Source organism: Pseudorasbora parva, chromosome 25 (genome assembly GCF_024679245.1).
Source record: "Pseudorasbora parva isolate DD20220531a chromosome 25, ASM2467924v1, whole genome shotgun sequence".
NCBI classification, from domain to species: domain Eukaryota; kingdom Metazoa; phylum Chordata; class Actinopteri; order Cypriniformes; family Gobionidae; genus Pseudorasbora; species Pseudorasbora parva.
In genome coordinates this window covers 20,420,531-20,439,677 of record NC_090196.1, presented here as the reverse complement: position 1 = coordinate 20,439,677, position 19,147 = coordinate 20,420,531, and the positions used below count along the sequence as shown (strand labels likewise).

At 36.7% G+C, this 19,147-nt stretch overlaps 2 protein-coding genes across 2 annotated transcripts; one reads left to right on the top strand and one right to left on the bottom strand.

Annotated features, from left to right (window-relative positions):
- Positions 1 to 1,268: 1,268 nt before the first annotated feature.
- bmal1a (basic helix-loop-helix ARNT like 1a) lies at positions 1,269 to 13,850 on the bottom strand. Its single transcript, XM_067436333.1, has 19 exons — positions 13,705 to 13,850; positions 10,531 to 10,589; positions 9,209 to 9,356; positions 7,658 to 7,678; positions 7,505 to 7,543; positions 7,385 to 7,417; positions 7,126 to 7,283; positions 6,924 to 7,003; positions 6,733 to 6,825; positions 6,527 to 6,644; positions 6,292 to 6,441; positions 5,100 to 5,346; positions 4,709 to 4,815; positions 4,466 to 4,616; positions 3,230 to 3,318; positions 3,043 to 3,151; positions 2,871 to 2,964; positions 2,567 to 2,660; positions 1,269 to 1,951 (listed from the first exon to the last, which is right to left on the bottom strand). Exons 3-19 carry the CDS (start codon positions 9,346 to 9,348, stop codon positions 1,794 to 1,796), a joined length of 1,881 nt encoding a protein of 626 aa, XP_067292434.1. The 5' UTR covers positions 9,349 to 9,356; positions 10,531 to 10,589; positions 13,705 to 13,850; the 3' UTR covers positions 1,269 to 1,793.
- Positions 13,851 to 14,738: 888 nt separating this feature from the next.
- On the top strand, positions 14,739 to 18,824 carry borcs5 (BLOC-1 related complex subunit 5). The gene is made up of 5 exons (XM_067437190.1): positions 14,739 to 14,990; positions 15,133 to 15,231; positions 15,347 to 15,490; positions 16,671 to 16,828; positions 18,017 to 18,824. The coding sequence occupies exons 2-5, from the start codon at positions 15,174 to 15,176 to the stop codon at positions 18,242 to 18,244; spliced, it is 588 nt and encodes a 195-aa protein (XP_067293291.1). The 5' UTR covers positions 14,739 to 14,990; positions 15,133 to 15,173; the 3' UTR covers positions 18,245 to 18,824.
- Positions 18,825 to 19,147: the final 323 nt, after the last annotated feature.

The window sequence follows — 19,147 nt, the reverse complement described above, 5'->3', positions numbered from 1 at the left end:
CCATCCTAAACATAGACAAAGTTTCAAAAACTAATGTTGGACGTTTGATGGAGTATTTCTGTGTCAAAAATACTCCTTCCGGTTTCTCACAAGTTTTGGAGAGTTTTTTTCGAGTATGGCTCGGCTTGACGTTAATAGAGCGGAAGGTCCTTGTATGGGCCGTACGGGCTCTTCTCCCAGTAGGGTGCGCGCGCGCGTGACTAGAGCGAGAGAGGAAATGCACGCCCATAAACAATCTCTCAGGTGCAGATCCAAATGTCTATGCTGTTGCCTACCGTCAAATGAGTAAACGACACGATCGCGTGCTTCTTCATTCAAATGCGCTAACAGTTACTCCATTGTTGTTCTATGTATAACGTTACACTAGTCTGAAGTGCAAAACCGTTTTGCTTGCTACTGCTAAGGTTTAGTCGCATACAATAGTCCATAAACTGAAACATGTCCTCATAAACTGCGAGTAAAGACACACAAATGTTGGCAGGCCACTAAATACAGTACATAACACAGAGACGGACGTCCTGCTGTTGCTGTTTCTCCTGTTCAATTTATTTCCGCCTCGGAATTATTCTGGATCATATATCTATTAGCTGAGATCGATAGCCATGGGTTTCTCCACGCTTGAGGACGTCACCCCTTTGAGCGCTGGTCATTTTTTAGCTCCTCCCACTCGATACGCCTCCAGGTGCTCGGTTTTTTCCGGAAAGACTCGGTACAGCCTATATTTCTTTTATAAATATAATAAAACTAAAGACTTTTTGGAGATATGAAGGATGCAATACTACTCTATAGGTACTCAAGATTGACTGAAACTGAGATGTTAAAATGTTTTTTTTTTTTTTTTTTTACAGGTATTTCCTATCAAACTTTAATCAGTTTTATGTTGCCATAATAATCAAATTGATTTAGAATGACCTACAAAATAATGAAACCTGGCTCTAATTGATCTTCTAATCCAGAACTCAATGCCAAGCTATAGTCTCTTTCCCCTGACAACACATTTCATTTCCTCAAAGATTTTACCACTGGATGGCAACATGGAACAAAAATATCCCAGCCACGGACCAATCAAAAGGCAGAGAAATAAACACTGGCCAAAGCAGGCATGAGAAACGCTTCAGAAAAAATCTCTAGCAATTTTCTAAAAGACATTGATATTCTGTGGCAGCCAGTATATTTATTATTTATCAAGATAAAATGTATTAATATTCATATATTAAAAGTAAGTAGTAAAGTGTATTTGAAAAAAAAAAAAAACTAAAAAAAAAAACTTGAAGACAAGATTTTTTTATTTTAAAAATATCCACTGCTGATACATTACACTTTAACCATATATATTTTGCATAAAGAAATCTTACATAATAGAATTACAATATTAGTTACAATCTGCATATAGAATATTTAACATTTCAACAACTTTTGTAGTGTAAAAACATTAAAACACAACAAAATGATATATATATATTTATAGTATATATATGTATAGAAAGATATCCGTTTGCTGATGGGTACCACAGGAATAATCCAGGCCGATATCTACAGAGAAACAGGCAGGTCAGGAGCAAAATCGTGTGAGATGGGGAAATGCGCAGATCTCCGTTTGGCAGGAAGTATGCAGCTGAACCATTTGGTGTGCTTTGAGTTGGAGGTCCTGTTTCTAACAGCACAGTCTTGTTAGCCTCCGCACGCCACGGCGGTGCACTTCCTGTCCGTGAGCCTCGGCTGTGGCGACTTGCACTTAGACCTGTTTAGCCTTGGACCCAATAAGCATCCTGTGGTAGGAGTCCGCTGCGGTTTCACAAAGGCCAGGGTAGGTCACTGAAATCCACAGGTCCGCCAAGGCCAGCGTCCGCTTCTAGGAGGCTCATGATTACGGCCATGGCCGCCTCGTCGTTACTAGGGCTGCTGGATCCGGGTTCTTCCATGATGTCAATACTGAGATGAGAGTTATCGCCTGCAGACGGAGATTAATTTAGTGCTTTTGTTTACTTTGCTCATTTAAATTTCGTTTACTTGCTTGAAAATAATGTATGCTATGTTCATCAGTGGTGCCAGTAACGCTTTACTTAGTAACGTTGAACGTTGAATGTTACTCTAATCTGACTACTTTTTTCCAGTAACAAGTAATCTAATGCGTTACCATTTCTAAACCAGTAATCAGATTAAAATAATTTATCCAAGCCACTGTGGATAACTATTTTAGTAATTTTCCTTAGTAAAGTAAAAAAATGTACAAATATATTTTTGCTTCTTGCGTCTCGGGAGAGTATTTTTTCAGGAAATATTTATTTATTTCAATTTAACATGGTTGATGTTACTGTTAAAAATGCACTTCTAATTAAGTGAGTGTTGGTGAAAACGGTTTTTATTACTATGTTGAAGCGGCAGGGGTGTTGCCGGCAACTGCTGAATGTAACTAATAAAGTAACTTGTAATCTTAGTTACTTTAGATTACCTGATTTTAAAAGTAACTAAGTTACTTTTTAAAGGAGTAATCAGATTACTTTTTTTCAAAGTATCTGTGGCAACACTGATGTTCAGTGACGCAAGACTGACTGTGTGTACTCACTCATTAATGAATTATTTGAATATGGGTATCCTATCGAATCGGGTCCAGGCACAATTCCTGCTGAAGGCAGTTCTGGAGTTCCACCATTTTGAATCTACAACATAAAAGATAAAAATGTTAAAGAACTTCAGATTCAAGGAAACAGAGCGGCAAAGCGAACATTGCAGAAATAAATAAATAAACATACTCATCGGCAGATTGTGTGGCGTCTGTACTCTTTTTACCACTTCGCCGTCAGTATATCTGGGAGTTAATACTAGGTGTAAATGTGGTCAAAGACCTATTTACCAGGACAGTGTCTCACCTTCTTGCCCCCTGGCGAGCAGGTGTCAGGTGGGGGCGTAGCAGTGATATTTAAAGGACTCGAGCCACAGCTGGAGGGTGAGGAGCCTCGAATCCTGGAGACGAGACATCGTTATAGAATCAAGATCATTTTTATGATAGTGTAACCTAAATGTGCAAGGTGCCGCACGTACCTTTGAATCTCCATCACTTCCTCGGCTATCATGCGTCCAATCTTGCCAGCGCCCGCTCTAGTCCCTCCTGGAATCCCAGGAACCGTCTGAAGAGGACGTTTCCCTCCACCTGCCATAAACATAGACAATTGTTAAAAAATAGCCGTGTAAGAGAAACTGCTGTTCAAAAGCTGAAAACTGATCTCACCGTCTCCTGATGTTAAAACACTGTCCATGCTCTGAGGGGACGAAGCTGTCTGGGAATAACTAGGGTCTGCTCCTTCAAGCATACTGCCCCTAAAACAAGCAACAACATTATTCTAGTATTACATGATTATTATAGTATTTAAATAGATTTTGCAATTACATTCGAAATGGTGACATTTCTGTGTAATTTGACTCTTATTTACAAATATAGTTCTATTTAATAAATTATATCAAACATGTAGACAGACACACACACACACACACACACACACACACACACACACACACCATTAATAGCATGTTAAATAATAAATGTAATGTTAAAAATGTTAAAAATACATTATTATTCAGAATAAAACTGAATATTATTATATTTTTTAATGAATGTATTAAATAATGCATTACATAATAACTATTATAATGCATTTATTAAGAATGAAACAAAGTGTCTATGTCAACTATATATTTATATGTATATTAAATGATTAAATATTTAAAATCAATAATATCCTCTAACGCTCCCGTGATGTTATATTCTAACGTTGCACTAACATTATCCTCTAACATTCCCTTAACGTTATCCCCTAATGTAAAAAAAGCTTTTCAAGAGTTTTAGGAAAGTAAGACCAAGAGTAATTTATTTTTTTTAAGAGTAATTTTTTTCTGTAAAAATTAATTTTGTAACAAGTCTTTAACTTTTTGGGGGAAAGGGTATGCCTAACAATAATTAAAACTTTATAAATCAAATGATTATATTTATTGTTGAATACATTTAATGGGTCATTGCCACATTAAACTACCAGTTTCTTAAAAATACATGGCATGGAGTAAATATAATAATAGGCCTAATTATAATAAACAGAATAACCAAAATTATTATCATTTTCATTAGGGGCGCGCTGGCCCAATAAAGGTTGAGAACCACTGCCCTAACATTATATTCTAACGTTATCCTCCAACTTTTTATTCTAACGTTCACCCAATTTTATATTTTAGCGTTATCGTCTAACATTGAAATGCTGCAGTTAGGTAGATAAAATAAACATTAATTATTGTAGTTCAACAGATATTATCCCTTAAACATAATTCTATTAAATAAATATTTTAAAATAAAAAGGTTTTGGAAAAGTCATGGGAATGTATTTATATTTCCAAACATTTTGCAGGCCTGGAAATTGCCATTTTAAAATTCTTTTCCTGAAAGCATAAACCCTGTCAAATGTAATGTAACACTTACGAAACCACAGTGTTCGTAGAGACTATATATTCCACCTCTTTGGTCCAGGGGTTCATAAAGCTGAACCAGCGGCTCCTTAAAGTGATGAAAGAGCCGTCTTTAATCTTGAACTTGTAACAGTTTGTATTAATCTTTTCCCTCATCTGTAGCACTGAAATAACAAAAGAAATCGAGCATTTATTACAAATGTGATAATGACTTACATAATACCTGTGAGTGAGAGGATCAAGTTAATAAACAAACCTTGTCTGTGGCACTCGGCAAGGTGACCGATATCATCCTGGTGAAAATACTCGTAAAATGACGTTCCTAGAAGCTCCTGGGGTAAGTACGCCAGGATGGCTGTCGCCCTAAATGGAAACAATGAATTGCAGTGATGAGCTAACAGATTAGATGAGACGCTAATTCACTGATGTGAACTGAAATCAATACTTTCAGACCCTTGAGGTTTCTGACAATTCCACTCTCATTTTAGCGAGTAACCGAATCTGCTCACCCCAGGCACTATTAGTCTAAGAGCCTTAAAAGTGTATACTAAATTGCATATTAAATCTTAGTTGGTGTCTTGAGAGATTCAGTAAACATTCAGGAAATCACACAAACGAAACACTCAGAGCAAAAGGTGTCTTCTCACCTCTGGTCGACGAAAACAAACTTGCCGTCGATTGCGTGGCGGGAGACGTATTCTGTGGGTTTGACGCGGATGTCGCAGTTCATGGGCTGGGGGATGATGTGCGGATGGAGTCGGCCGATGGCCACTAGACAGCTAAGGTTGCAGCCCTCGTTATCAGGTTCGTTATCCTCGTCCAAACCCATCTTGGTGGGCGGCCAGCTTTTCAGATAGCCAGTGCTATGGATGGTACAAAAACTCTTTCGGTCTGCTGTAGAGAAAGAGAGAGAGAGAGAGAGAGAGAGAGATTTACCCATCAGCCTTTGAAGCGATGAATGGGATTTTAAAGAACAGCGGGCAGGCTCCGAGAAGTCTGGTCTTCCACTGATCATTATCAACTTTTATTCCCTCTGCTGACATTAGCCAGGTAACTAGTGGTCCTCAGAGACATTCCAGGTGGGGGAAGGTGGTTACATGCAGCAGCGTAGGCCATAAGACAGACACTCAATACTTATAAAAGGACGAATCTCCATTAATTCATAGACAAACCCTTCTTTGAATGAACATGTATATCCCAGGACGTGTGTATTACTGTTATGCAGATTGTCTTTTGTATTGTATACGGAATATGCATGCCCTATGATAGAACTATTAGATAATGAAACCTAAACTCACTGCAAATCGGTGTTATATTAAATCAATATGGTATATGTATAACGGGACACAAAACAGCCAGCCCACTCTGATCAGGCAAAAGCTTGAACACCATTGGTTGAGCCAAATTCGAGAGGTGCCCTCTGCAGAAGTTAAAAGTTAAAAAGTTGTTCTTCTTTTGTGGAAAAATCTGTGCAGACGGAGGGGCCTCAAAAGGAGCTTTTGTACCGGAGGATCCTTTTTAACAGTTCCTAGAACTAATGGCAGAAGTATATGATGAATGATTTTAGTTCTAAGAACACCTTTTGAGGGAACTACATTAGCTTCTACTTCAGAGTAGGGTCTAAAAGTCCTTGCACACTGAGTGAGAAATTCTCAGCACAAAGCATTTTATGACGAGCAAAGTGTCAATATATGTTGCTCCAGTAAAGCATCAAACTGAGCCACTGACAGCCAGAAGTAAACTTTGACTCACTCGGGATAATCCCGCAGCTCTTTGATAAAGATGTGGAACTCTCCTTTCTCTTCAAGTGTGTGTAACAAATAGCAAAGCTAGCAATACCTTTCTTTTTGGAGCACGTTGAGGGAAAGTCCTTGTCCTCCATCTTGACAGATGGACGGTTGCATTTCATTCTACAGAAGAAGGATCGGCGGGCCCCGGAACACAGTCTGGAGGGTCCGGGAGTGATGTCAGTCTTCACTGGAAGACCAGCTTCAGAGAGAACTGAACATCAGTCCAAGTGCCTTTGGCTTAACTGTGAATTAAATGACTGCAAACACTTAAAAACAAACTTTACTTTTGGCATCGATGAGTCGTTCCCGTGGAGCCGTGTCTGACGATGACAGCTGCTCTTTCACTTTGGCAATGTCTTTTGGATGCAGGTAGTCGAACAAACTCTGGCCAATCAGATCGTTCTAATGGTTAAAAAAAACAAAACGGTTTGTATTAACGTCAAGAACGTCACTGCATAGCAGCAGGGAGATCATCGTCAAGAAAATATACCTGAGTGTAATTGAGAATTTTATAAACAGACTCCGAGACGAAGAGGATCTTTCCACGATCGCAACCAACTACAAAGAGGAAGCCATCAGCAGCCTGTGGAAAGAGAATGAAGAAGAGTTTTAAAACAGATCCTTGCCAGTTTTCCATATCATCATATCTCAAAAGTATTGGAGTTTCTATTTTAAACACACCCTTAAAATCAAGTGCTTTAATTCATCATCCGACAAGAATGCTGGTTTATAGTTTGCTTCCGTGTACGGGTTGGTGGCACCTATAGGAAAAAGAAAGAAAGGGAAAAGTCAAGCATGATTAATATGGAAAGAAGTTGGGTTTTAAACTCATAATGGGCTCATTTAGACGCACTTTGCCCAAGCTGTGGTAGAAAAGTCTCACCTCGTAATGTCTTCATGTGTTGGACGGCCATGCGCAGTACAGTGAGTTTGTCCAACTTGCGAGACATGGCGTTGCAAGTGGGGACTAACGATGCCAACTCGTCTATAAAACTGTTCATCTTATCTCTGCGCCTCTTTTCTATCTGACTGTGAGCCTCCCTAGAATAATAAATAAAAATCAGCTGAAAACATACAAGCAGCACAACTCATTTACATACAACATATTAATTAAGCAGAGGAAATCCTCATCTACACTCTACCTGGCATTTTTTATCCGGCCCTGCTGGTCATCCCTGGATTTAGAAGAAAGCATTTATTTATTAATTTTGAATATTGTTTAACAGTGTATTTAAAGATAAAAGCATGTAATTCATGTTTACCTTCCCAGTGTCTTGTCTTTGTCCGTGTCCATGCTATCACTGTGAAAACGAACAGAAACACAGAGTTCAATGAAACATCCTTTTACAACAAATCACGTCAATTATTTTGTGATCTCATCAATTGGGCAAAGTTTATGTGAAAAATGTACTCACTCAAACGAAAAGCCATCAATCCTGTACAACAAAATAAAATAAAAAACGTATATCATTTATAAATATTTAAAAATAACATATAAATATGAATATACTGGTAACACTTTACAAAAAGGTTTTATTTTTTAACATTGGCTAACTACATTAATTAAGTCCCTGTAAAGTCAAAATTAAAAGTGTTTGTCACGCCACAGAAAAATGTGTTATTAACCACCCAGCCAAACATGAATGATAAAAAAAAATCTGCCACGTAAATAAAATAGCTTATCAAAATCTTTGACCCTGGGGTGTGTCCGCTGTTGGGACTGAAACCAAACAAATCTTAGAATTTACTTTACAGGGACTTGCAACAAACTAACAAGGAAAAAAAATGCTTCTGTAGCATTTATTAGTCTTGGTTGATGTTAAATTCAACATTTACTAATACCAGAGGTGAAAAGTAACAAATTACATTTACTGGCGAGACTGCAGTTGAGTACTTTTTCCTATGTAATTATTTTAATTAAGCTGTAATCGTAGTTATCTTTTTAAAACAGTTTTAAAAATGGCTGTGAACACATCCCTCCATGCAGATAAAGGTTTATATATAGCTTAAGGCCGAATTATATCTGTGATGCAGGGAATCACGGAAGTCAGTCATGAAAATGAAATTTACAGTATAACGCAGAAGTCACGTAAAACAAAAAAAGCTGTACAATAAATCAAATCTCGACATATTAAGATATGTAAATATTAAAGCGCAAAACACTGCCATATGCTATATAAATATATGATTTGTGCTCCGTCTCTGTGAATGAGCACCTCCGTTTCGGCACTACACACTCAAGTACGCGTGATGCTCGTGGTATTTTAACGTCTCACAAACCATATTTGGACTTTAACACATGAACATTTTCAGAGCTGATCTGAGAAATTGTTTAAAAAAAAGTAACATTTTAACTGAACTACCTTACTTTTACTTGAGTACATTTATATATGGATAATTTTACTTCATTGATTACATACTTCATATTACTCTTTCCACCTCTGACTAATACATTATATAAAAAAACAAAACGTTGTATCTGTTAATATTTATTGGACCAGAGCTAATATGAAATTACAACAAACAACTATATTTTTATGAAATTATGTTAACAAATGTTTTGCTCAATGTTATTAATCCTTAAATTAATGGGACCTTACTGTGTTACCAATATATCAATTTAAAATAAATTATTTATAAAGACAAAATTCAGATATTTGAGGGGAAAAAGATGCTTGAGCTGCAAAAAAGACCACATTTCACCTGACGACATCTTTATTATATCAAAAGTATTTCAGTTTTTTATATATAATATTTATTATATTATATTACATTAAAAACAAACAATTTTAAACAAACTAGTTTCCAAGTAAATAATCCAAAAACATCCCCATTACTGTTTTCTGTAAACATTTTATTCGCTATTTCTTTCATTTAAAAAAAATGCGGAACTGCTCAGACCTTGTTTGCAAGATACAATAACCCATTAATGCTATCATTTCCTTTACTATGAGGAGCTTACTCACTGGTATTCGGTGGTGCTGCCCTTCCTCTTACGGGTGTAGTCCATGCCCGTGGTGCCAATGGAACTGCTGATGAGATCTGCCGAGCTCTGGGATATGAACTCATTCATCGTGGAGGAGATGTCCATTCTTTGGTCTGCCATTAGATCATCTTAAAAGCAACAGGGACACAAAAAATATTCTAGTGCTTTTTCGTTTTAAAAACATAACTTTTGCTACAGTTACACCTGGCATCCACACTACTATAGAGTTTTTGACCCATGAAAACTGACTTTTGAACACGCTGCAGAGTGCAGAACCCTTTTTAGTTTAACTATGGATTGCGTTTCAGTAGACCAAATCTAAGGGCCATGTCCGAAATTACCCCCTATAACCTTAAATAGGGCACTATATGAGGAAACAGCCATTTGTAGGGGTGTCCAAAACCATAGAGGATGTTATAGAGTGCACTCATTCAATCCCACAATGCACTGCGATAACGAGTGTACAACTGATGTTGAATAGCTAAAGAATACCCATAATGCACTGTGAGAATCGTGCGCTGAATACAGAGGGAGATGGTGCCGGCAGCTGAATTAATCATCCATTTGTTTCCCAATCCACACTGGTCAATATAATTATACATTTCTTTTAAATTGATTATTCGATTGTTTACGGTTTATACATGCTAGTTTCCATTGCAGAGTTCAAGATAAATCTTCTTATTTACTACTGGAGCAGTCGGTTTTCTACATTTCAAATAATTATTAAACAGCGATCAGAAACTATGCAAAAGCATCAGCCCGACCGGGGCACTCAGTGTCTGAATTCACTCACTCCTTCAAGTGAAGTAATGAAGGCAATAGTGAATGAGGGTATAGGGGCGATGTCGAATTTAGCAGGAGAATTTTAAAACAGGTGTGGGTGCCCACAATCAGTCCTGCGGGTCTTCCGGATCACTGCGTATCCTTCCCTGATTCGTCCAGCTCCTGTCATATGACCACTACGCTTCTGGAACACATCAATTTGCTTTGCTTTGCTGTCCTTTTTAGCAACCATTGTGAAGTTGAACTCTGCATTTTATAATACTGCAGCTGCAACTTGTACACCCATACCCAGTGTGCATGATCGGTCATGTGACACGCGGTTTCGGTTGTGTAGTGTGGACGGAGATCTTTTCTAAAACGCAGTGGAACCAGTATGGAGGATCATTTTTTTTATTTTTAAAATAAAAACGCACTACTAGTGTGGACACTACAGATGTTCAAAATGGCTACATCGATATATTATATCAATGTGTGCATGTGTGTGTGTGCGTGTTTGTGTAGAAAACAAAAGATGCTCACCACACAGATTCAGTCAAGCAGCTGTGTTCAATGCATGGCCTTCCAGCTGTTGCAAGATCCTGTGAAAAAAAAAATATATAGCTGCATTTGTAATAAGCAAATTGGTTTCTAAACTACATTTCAGTTTCACATAGACGTCACAGATGAGGTTATGAGTGTTACAGTCAAGTCTAGTCAGTATTCATGAATAGAAAATAGCTGAATTCACTCACTCAGTCCATGAGCCATTTTTGACCAAATGGACCAAACTAAATAAAAAGTCACACAGGTTTGAGGGTGAAAATGTTCATTTATCCCTTCAGGTTGTCAATAGGTAGCTTGGGCTTTCCTTGTTATTAACTAACAAATGAAGAAGAAAAGAAAAAAAGATCTCTCTCTCATACTCCCACACTCACTTACATACACCAGGAGGAATGACTGAGCTTCATCAATGACCTGCTCTGGTTGCCAGGAAACCCTTGGAAAGCTCGCAATCTAGGCCACATTTAGATTACAGAAGCGCAACTGGCAGAAAGAAAGGGCCAGAAGACCGATTTTCCCCTGCCGTAAATGAAACAGGACTCCCCTGTGCTCAAATGGGATTTTCTGATGAAACAAACGGTGTTCACAGACCCTTCAATCGGCTGTTTAAATGCCCACGCTGGAGCAGGAGCACGGTTATATATGCGACAATGATGCATCAGTAATCTTTCAAATTCAGTTAACAATAAGTGTTAAAAATACTGGTTTTATCCTAGCATCCGATCCGATGCATAGCTCATGCACCACCGCCACTCCACCCATCTCTAAACGAACTATTCTTGAATGCGTAGGCTTGCCATCACAGACTGCCAAAGATAAAGGAAAAAAAGAGGAAGAAAGTGACGAGCAAAAAAGATAAAAGTAGGTCATCTCAGTTTATTTGAATTCAAGACTATTTCAGTATGACGAAAGCCAACTATGCATCTTAAACCTCCCTTACATTATACCCGTGTTACTCATCCTAATTACGCCTCAAGTTTTTGTTACAGACAAGTTCAGGAGAAACGTGACGTGTGTGGATGAATGGAAGAAAGTCCAGATGCGGATAAAGGAAAAACGACTCATTCTGGAAGTTAACAGGGATGAACGCCCAAATGATGAGAGTTTGATGCTGTACTTTAGGAATGCAGTTACTTCAAATGAATACCACACACACCCGTCTTACGATATGGAATCAGTGCTTTTACATAAGTTGTTTGATTCGTCATGACTGAAAGCAGTGCGTCTTTTAAGGAATAGTAGTTCTTACAAATATCAGGTTGGAGCAAGCTGTCACATTTGTTTTAAATTCATTATGAACTATTTGTTGTGCTACTTTATAAAATATCGGTAACACTTTACAGTAAGATCACATTTTAACATAAGTTAATCTATTAACTAACAATGAACTAACCATGAGAAATACATTTGTTACAGTATTTATTCATCTTTGTTAATGTTATGTTAATGATGTATTAATGTTGAAATTAACATGAACTAAGATTAATAAATGATGTGGAAGTGCAGCTCATTATAAGTTCATGTTAATTAACGTTAACTAATGAAACCTTATTGTAAAGTGCTACCAAAATATCTATATTTTAAAATTGTAATATTTCTATTAATAATATTGAAAATAAATAAAAATATATAAATGTTAAGTATATTTGAATAATATATTTAATATTTAAAATAATAAAATTTGTTCAACTGTAATAATAATAGTAATAATAGTAATAACAACAACAACACATACAAATATCCAAGTAAAAATTATATTTATATTAATCAAAAAATTTAAAATAAATACAAATAAATAAATGTTAACTACATTAATAATAAATATAAATATTTAGAATAATGAATATGTTTAACTGTAGTAATAATAAAAAATCTAAGTAAAACAATATTTCTACTAATAATAAATATTTTAAATAAATGCAAATATATATAAATGTTAACTACATTTTAATAATACATATGAATCTTTAAAATAATTCATATTTGTTCTACTGTAATAAATAATGTTGTGTGCCTAAATAAGCTGCACTTTTGTTGTCACAATTGGACAACATACTGCATGTTAAAATAATTGTATAATTTTAATGTTTATTATTATTTAACAATAATAATGTTCAAGCGTTTTGCAGTTAATAGTTTAAGGTTTGTGTGTATACAGAAATGATCTTTTAAATATAAACCCATACTCAAGACTTACCAAAGCACAAATGTAACACCTAACCTCGTCTGCACTATACAGTGGTTTGTTTACAACTTGCATTTGGCATTTTCCTCTTTTTTTTGGACATTACAAATTATATTATCTGCAATAAAAATTAAGAAGAAAAGCTGAACTCAAAAAACGGACAAACTTTACCTCTAAGAGTTATGCAAAGAACATTGTGTGCTTCAGTGGAAGCAAGAACACCAGGCCTTTTGTACAAATGAGTTTACAAGGTCAGTGTCACAAATTTGATGGCATTTGTATATTGGCCTGGTAATAGGCTAGTCTAACCTTAAATATACCAGGATTAAAAAATGACTAGAAATTGGATCCTATCGTGTGTGTAAGTAAGCAGTTAGCGTTAAAGAAATAAACGACCAACCTCACAACCTTTAAACTGGTATCTTTACAACGATAGTAAAACGGACTTGGGTAAACCGCAATCAGAAGCATAATGACGCCACTGATTAACATGTAGCCCTGACTCACACCATAGCGTGCTGCCTACCTAGAAAGCATCACTAGTGAGAGTCTGCGAAGCCCAGAAGGATCCGAGAGCCCCAATTAAGAAGGCGAACACCGCAGACATAATGTAAATGCAAGTAGCTTTTAAAGTGACCAACCCACACAGGAGGCTCAAGCACACTTGCACTCCCTTCTATTCATCCGACTTAAAGGAGACGCAGATCATTAACCTTACATCGATGAAAGGTGTTGGTTTGTGGCTTCGTTCAGCTATAAATGTTGGCTTTCTTACTAAATCACTGTCACCATAGTTGATTTTGTTGTGGTGGCAGCTGCATCGGTTCTAAGGTATTCAACCTGAGAAATGTCACAGACACCCCTCCTACTAAAATCAATATGCGAGGACAAAAAACCGCACATAATACATCGATAAGCAGTAAGCGATACTAAGAGAAAACTGTCAAACGTCAAAACGTCACACTTACCGGAGGAATAGTTGAACATCACAGTTTATATCGGTTATTTGACGTCCGGTCCGTGAGGAACTGTGACATAAACGGAATCAGTCTCTGACCTACTTTTCTTTCCTTCGTGTGACTGTCGGACCACTAACCTATATTTTCGACCAATGAGATCTTTGGATAAATAGTTGCACTTGTTTTGGCCAATCAGAATAGAGGTTACATTTCACGGCAGAATGATTGACATACAGCGTAGCCAATTAAACAGGGGTTATTGCGATTCACCGACATGGCTGATGATCCCAGTAAGGGGTGGTTCTCAATCGCATGTTGCTGCATTGTCTAATGTTCTTGCTCAATAAAGAAATGGATGAGATTTTTGATAATCATTAGCTTATAATCTGTAAATCTAGAGCTTTTCATTTATTTGAGAGAAATGCCCGATTTTAAAGAATTAGTTTAACAGTTGGACTATGAATATCCTGATTAAAACAAAGGGGCAGTGGCTACAAAAGGGGAATGATTCCAGAGAAATGTTCCCAGATATGTAATATGTAACAGTTTTGTTTTCTTATTCAAACTAATGTAAACAAAATCTGATTTAAAACGAGTTGATACATTTAGAAGATAAACATTTTAAAGATTATAAAAATTATAATTAGCCTATAATTTTATAACAATTTATAGAAATCTAAATATATTTATATTGTGATGTACATTATTACTCATGTGTATATAAAGCAGGCTATAATAAATTATATTAATTCATATTTTTTTAAGCATCATAATAAGCATATTTAAACAAATCAGCTCATTTTAAGCGTATAGTTTAAGCTGCCAGTAACTGTTTTTATTCTCTCTTCCTCTATAAGTTGAAGAGATGCCGCACTGTACAAGTGTTGTAAAGTGTTTTTTAATTAATTAATTAATTAATTTATTATTATTATTATTAAAATTAATTTTAGTTGTGAATTAAAATCTACAGCGAAAAAAGAAAACAAGTAACTCGTCATGCTTCAATAGTCACATGAAAACAAACCCAATAACCCACAGCGTGGCGTCATCATCACGCGTCACATGTTATCTTACCGGATGTTTCATTTGTACCTCTAGTGATTGTAACCTTATTTACTAAACAATATAGCAACTTACACGTTATCCGCAGACAGTATTGTGGTCTGACATCTCACGATGTCTGTAATTTACGTAAGCTACAATGTAACACATTAGCAAGCCATTCATTCAACAAAACAGTCAGCCGAATGATATCGGCACCCTTAGACAGCCGTTAAACAACTAAAAACATCAAGGTAAGTAAAGCATATGTAGCTTATTAGTCGTAAATGTATGAAATAAAATGTTAAAAAACATATTTGTATCGTAACCATGCATTGGAATATTAGATTTTCTATCCTTGTTTTATATATAATTGTGTTGTCTTTTTTTCTTCAGTGCTTGACTGCTTAGTGTTGACTGCTTAGACTAAGTGCACCATGGGTGCTGAACAGAGTGGAGATGCTGAACATAAACACTCAGACTTCAGTGCTTCAGGTACTCAACATTATATCCGTTTTTAAAAAAAAATTATGTTTAAATGGAGATGTTTATTATGTTGTGTATATTCTGCCAGCATTACCCATCAGTAAGTCATGCCTTCTTGTTTTAGTTGTACCCTCTCCAGCCAAGCAAAGAGCCAAAATGGATGACATAGTAGTTGTTGCCCAAGGAACCCAGTCATTACGGAATATCCATAACGATCCAGATGTAATAAAGCTACAGGAAATTCCTACCTTTCAGCCTCTTCTAAAAGGTAAGCAGTCCAAATGCCAACTATTCTGATGCTAACAATCATGCTTTTTAATGCAAATAAATGGTTTCGAATAGGGCTGGGGTTACAATATTGATTAATCTATCTTCTTTTTTAATGAACCAATATCGAATCATAAATAATAAGATTAAGAATAAGATTATTTTAGTCAATGCTCTTTTCCCTTTAATTTTTTTTAAATTTTATATTCTTTCAATTTTATTATGAAATTTAAACAATAAATGTCGTTTTGACATTCTTTAAAATAACTACAGATCATTGTAGCTTCCTCAGTTGTTTAACCAATCAGTCAACTAGAAAAAAATATATAAAAAGGAACACTGAGATAAATATATGCAATACATTACAGATTCATTATTATTAGTCATGTCTTCATTATTTAATGGATCTATAAATAATTCTTTAATGAACATGACAGCCAGTGTTTAAATATTTATATTTCAATAATGAATTAAAAATGTTTGTGACTTTTTTCCTCTCAGTTGCGAGTTTATATTTCACAGTTCTAAGAATATAGAGAATTCTCCCGCAATTCTGACTTTCCTTCTGAATTCTGAGTTTACATCACACAATTCTGTAAAAAGTTACAATTATATTTTACTCTGTGATAGAAATAAGCTTCCAAAGAATCATAATTATTATTGCATTAAAAAGTTGATTTAAAAACTGCCTTATGTTTGTATAAATCTAAAGTTATATAAGATTGTATGTAAGTGTTCATTATATTGTTTAAAATTAACTGATTTTTAATTGAAATATTCATTCGAATCAGAATCAAATCAATTGAAGGGATAATTCACCCAAAAATGAAAATGACCCCATGATTTACTCACCCTCAAAAACATTTCTTTTAGATGAGCACAATCAAAATGTCCTAGCTAATAATAGCAGTGAATGACAGCCCAAAAAAGTGCATCCATCCATTATAAAAGTAATCCACAAGGCTCCGGGGGGTTAATAAAGGCTTTCTGAAGTGAATCGATGGGATTGTATTAGAAAAATGTCCATATTTAACACGTTATAAAGTAAAATATCTAGCTGCCGCCAGACTGCCTTCTGTATTATCTGAACTATCTCTTTAATGAAACCTGTTATCAGCAAAGCCTTAGTTCATAATGATATAAATCACAATTTGGCCCTAATATTGATGTCATCCTCTTAGGTGTGCTGAGTGGGCAAACCTCCCCCAGCACTGTGTGTTTAGAAAAGCTGGATTCTGCACAGGTACTGCAGCTGTGTGTCCGATATCAGGATCATCTTCACCAGTGTGCAGAGGCTGTTGCCTTTGACCAGAATGCGTTGGTCAAGAGGATCAAAGAGGTATTCACCATTATTTCTACTATGGTGGGGGGGGGGGGGGGGTGTAACAGTCCAAAAGAAATATGGGCTGTACCGAGTCTTTCCAGAAAAAAACGAGCGCCTGGAGGCGTATCGTGTGGGCGGAGCTAAAGAATGACGAGCGCACAAAGCGGTGACGTCCTCAAGCGTGGAGAAACCCATGGCTATTGATCTCAGCTAATAGATATATGATCCAGAATCATTCGGAGGCTGAAATAAATTGAACAGGAGAAACAGCAACAGCAGGACGTCGGTCTCTGTGGTATGTGCTTTATTTAGTGGCCTGTCAACATTTGTGTGTCTTTACTCGCAGTTTATGAGGACATGACTCGGTTTATGGACTATTGTATGCGACTAAACATTAGCAGTAGCAAGCAAAACGGTTTTGCACGTCAGACTAGTGTAACGTTATACATAGAACAACAATTGAGTAACCTTTAGCGCATTTGAATGAAGAAGCACGCGATCGTGTCGTTTACTGATGTTTACTCACGCGACGATAGCCGACAGCATAGACATTTGAAGCAGTTTTACTCACCGACCGTGAACCTTTATTGCTGGGACCGCTCCGTCAAAAACACACTTCTTTGGTATGATTTGCTAAAGTCCTGTGACAGCAGTGACCGTGGAGATCCGCGATGTTGTGAAGCTTCCCGTCATTGCTGCGTTTAAATCGGTTCAAATGCAGCGCTGCCTTCCGGGAATGCTGTGCTGAAACGTTGAAGTCGCTTGATGTCACGCATAGGAATAAAGTGGAGTGCGGCGCGGACTATAACGACAGAATTGTTCACGGACAAGTGGATCTGCAGCTGAGAGAGTTTATGGGCATGCATTTCCTCTCTCGCTCTAGTCACGCGCGCGCGCACCCTAACGGGAGAAGAGCCTGTACGGCCCATACAAGGAACTTCCGCTTTGTCGATGTCAAGCCGAGCCATACTCGAAAAAAACTCTCAGAGACTTGTGAGAAACCGGAAGGAGTATTTTTGACACAGAAATACTCCATCAAACGTCCAACATTAGTTTTTGAAACTTTGTCTATGTTTAGGATGGGAATCCAAGTCTTTAACAGTGTAAAAAGCTCAGTATGCATGAAACAGCATTTCACCCCCCTTTAACTATACTGCTTCTACAAGCTATCTGTAAATGCTCAACTTTTTCTCTCTCGCTCAGATGGATCTGTCAGTGGAGGCACTATTCAGTATCATGCAGGAGAGGCAAAAGCGTTATGCCAAGTACGCCGAACAGATCCAAAAGGTCAACGAGATGTCGATGATTCTTAGACGCATCCAGATGGGCATCGACCAGACGATCCCACTGATGGAGCGTCTTAACAACCTGCTGCCCGAGAGCGAGCGCCTGGAAGCCTTCAGCATGAAGCCCGATGGAGACATCAAATAGATTCTGGCATCAGTTGGAAATAATAGTTTGTCATGCTTGAACTAGACTTGTGCTTTATACACCCACCTGCGGTCGTTGCCTATGGAACTTTGCACTTTGTCTGGAAAACATTGTTTTTTTTTCTGGTCTAAAACACGGTACATGGTGCAAAATGTTAAACTATAATACTGAAATGGAAAATGTATCTGTATATACTTAATAGGCTTAATTGTGTGCTTTTAAAGGGCATGAGAAAAAAAATCTCCCTTTGTAATATAAAATGTTATTTAATGAGAAGTCATTAATGCAGATTATGCTCTTGAGTGGCTGTCCATAGATTTCATGTCATTAAAAGTTGTCGGCATTAAATTGTTTACACTTTCTGTTTACTCAAGAGATTTATTAAAGATACTACTTTTGGAGGACACTTTTGTTGTTGTTGAGATGTTAGGATTGCAAAGATGTCTGTGAATGTGAATTCTCATTAATGTAGGTTACTGTTTAGTAAACTAAACTGTATTTATCTTAAGTTAAAAACTCAACTGATGATGGAGCAGCCCTGCTTTACACCAGGCAACTCTTCTCCTTTTTGTTCACAGTTAACTTCCATTTTCCATTGGAGCATGAAGTAAAAGCAAAAATATTTATTGCAAATGGCAATGTAGAGATTTGCTTTTTCAGTCAGTGACATGGGTCAGTGATGTATTCCTTGTGCTAAATTACAGTTGCTGACGGGGAGTCGGTTAATCTCAATGGCGCCCCCACGAGACGACCAAAGCGCATTTTTTATAATTCTCCGTTTATTTATTTGTAAAACACTTTTTAATTACCCTTTTGTAATAAAAAAACCCCAACAACAACCCTTTTTGCTTTGAGGCAGAAACGGACTTTCATGCACATAAAACCCGCTCAAAACGATAAAAA

Excerpts from the sequence above, each read along its gene's own strand:
- bmal1a (XM_067436333.1), bottom strand. The coding sequence starts at position 9,348 with ATGGCAGACCAAAGAATGGACATCTCCTCCACGATGAATGAGTTCATA. Across the intron at positions 6,645-6,732 it reads AAATTCTCAATTACACTCAG|AACGATCTGATTGGCCAGAG; the intron begins GTATATTTTCTT and ends TTTAACCATTAG. Across the intron at positions 4,816-5,099 it reads TTTGTTTTCGTCGACCAGAG|GGCGACAGCCATCCTGGCGT; the intron begins GTGAGAAGACAC and ends GTTTCCATTTAG.
- borcs5 (XM_067437190.1), top strand. The coding sequence starts at position 15,174 with ATGGGTGCTGAACAGAGTGGAGATGCTGAACATAAACACTCAGACTTC. Across the intron at positions 15,232-15,346 it reads CTCAGACTTCAGTGCTTCAG|TTGTACCCTCTCCAGCCAAG; the intron begins GTACTCAACATT and ends TTCTTGTTTTAG. Across the intron at positions 16,829-18,016 it reads TGGTCAAGAGGATCAAAGAG|ATGGATCTGTCAGTGGAGGC; the intron begins GTATTCACCATT and ends TCTCTCGCTCAG.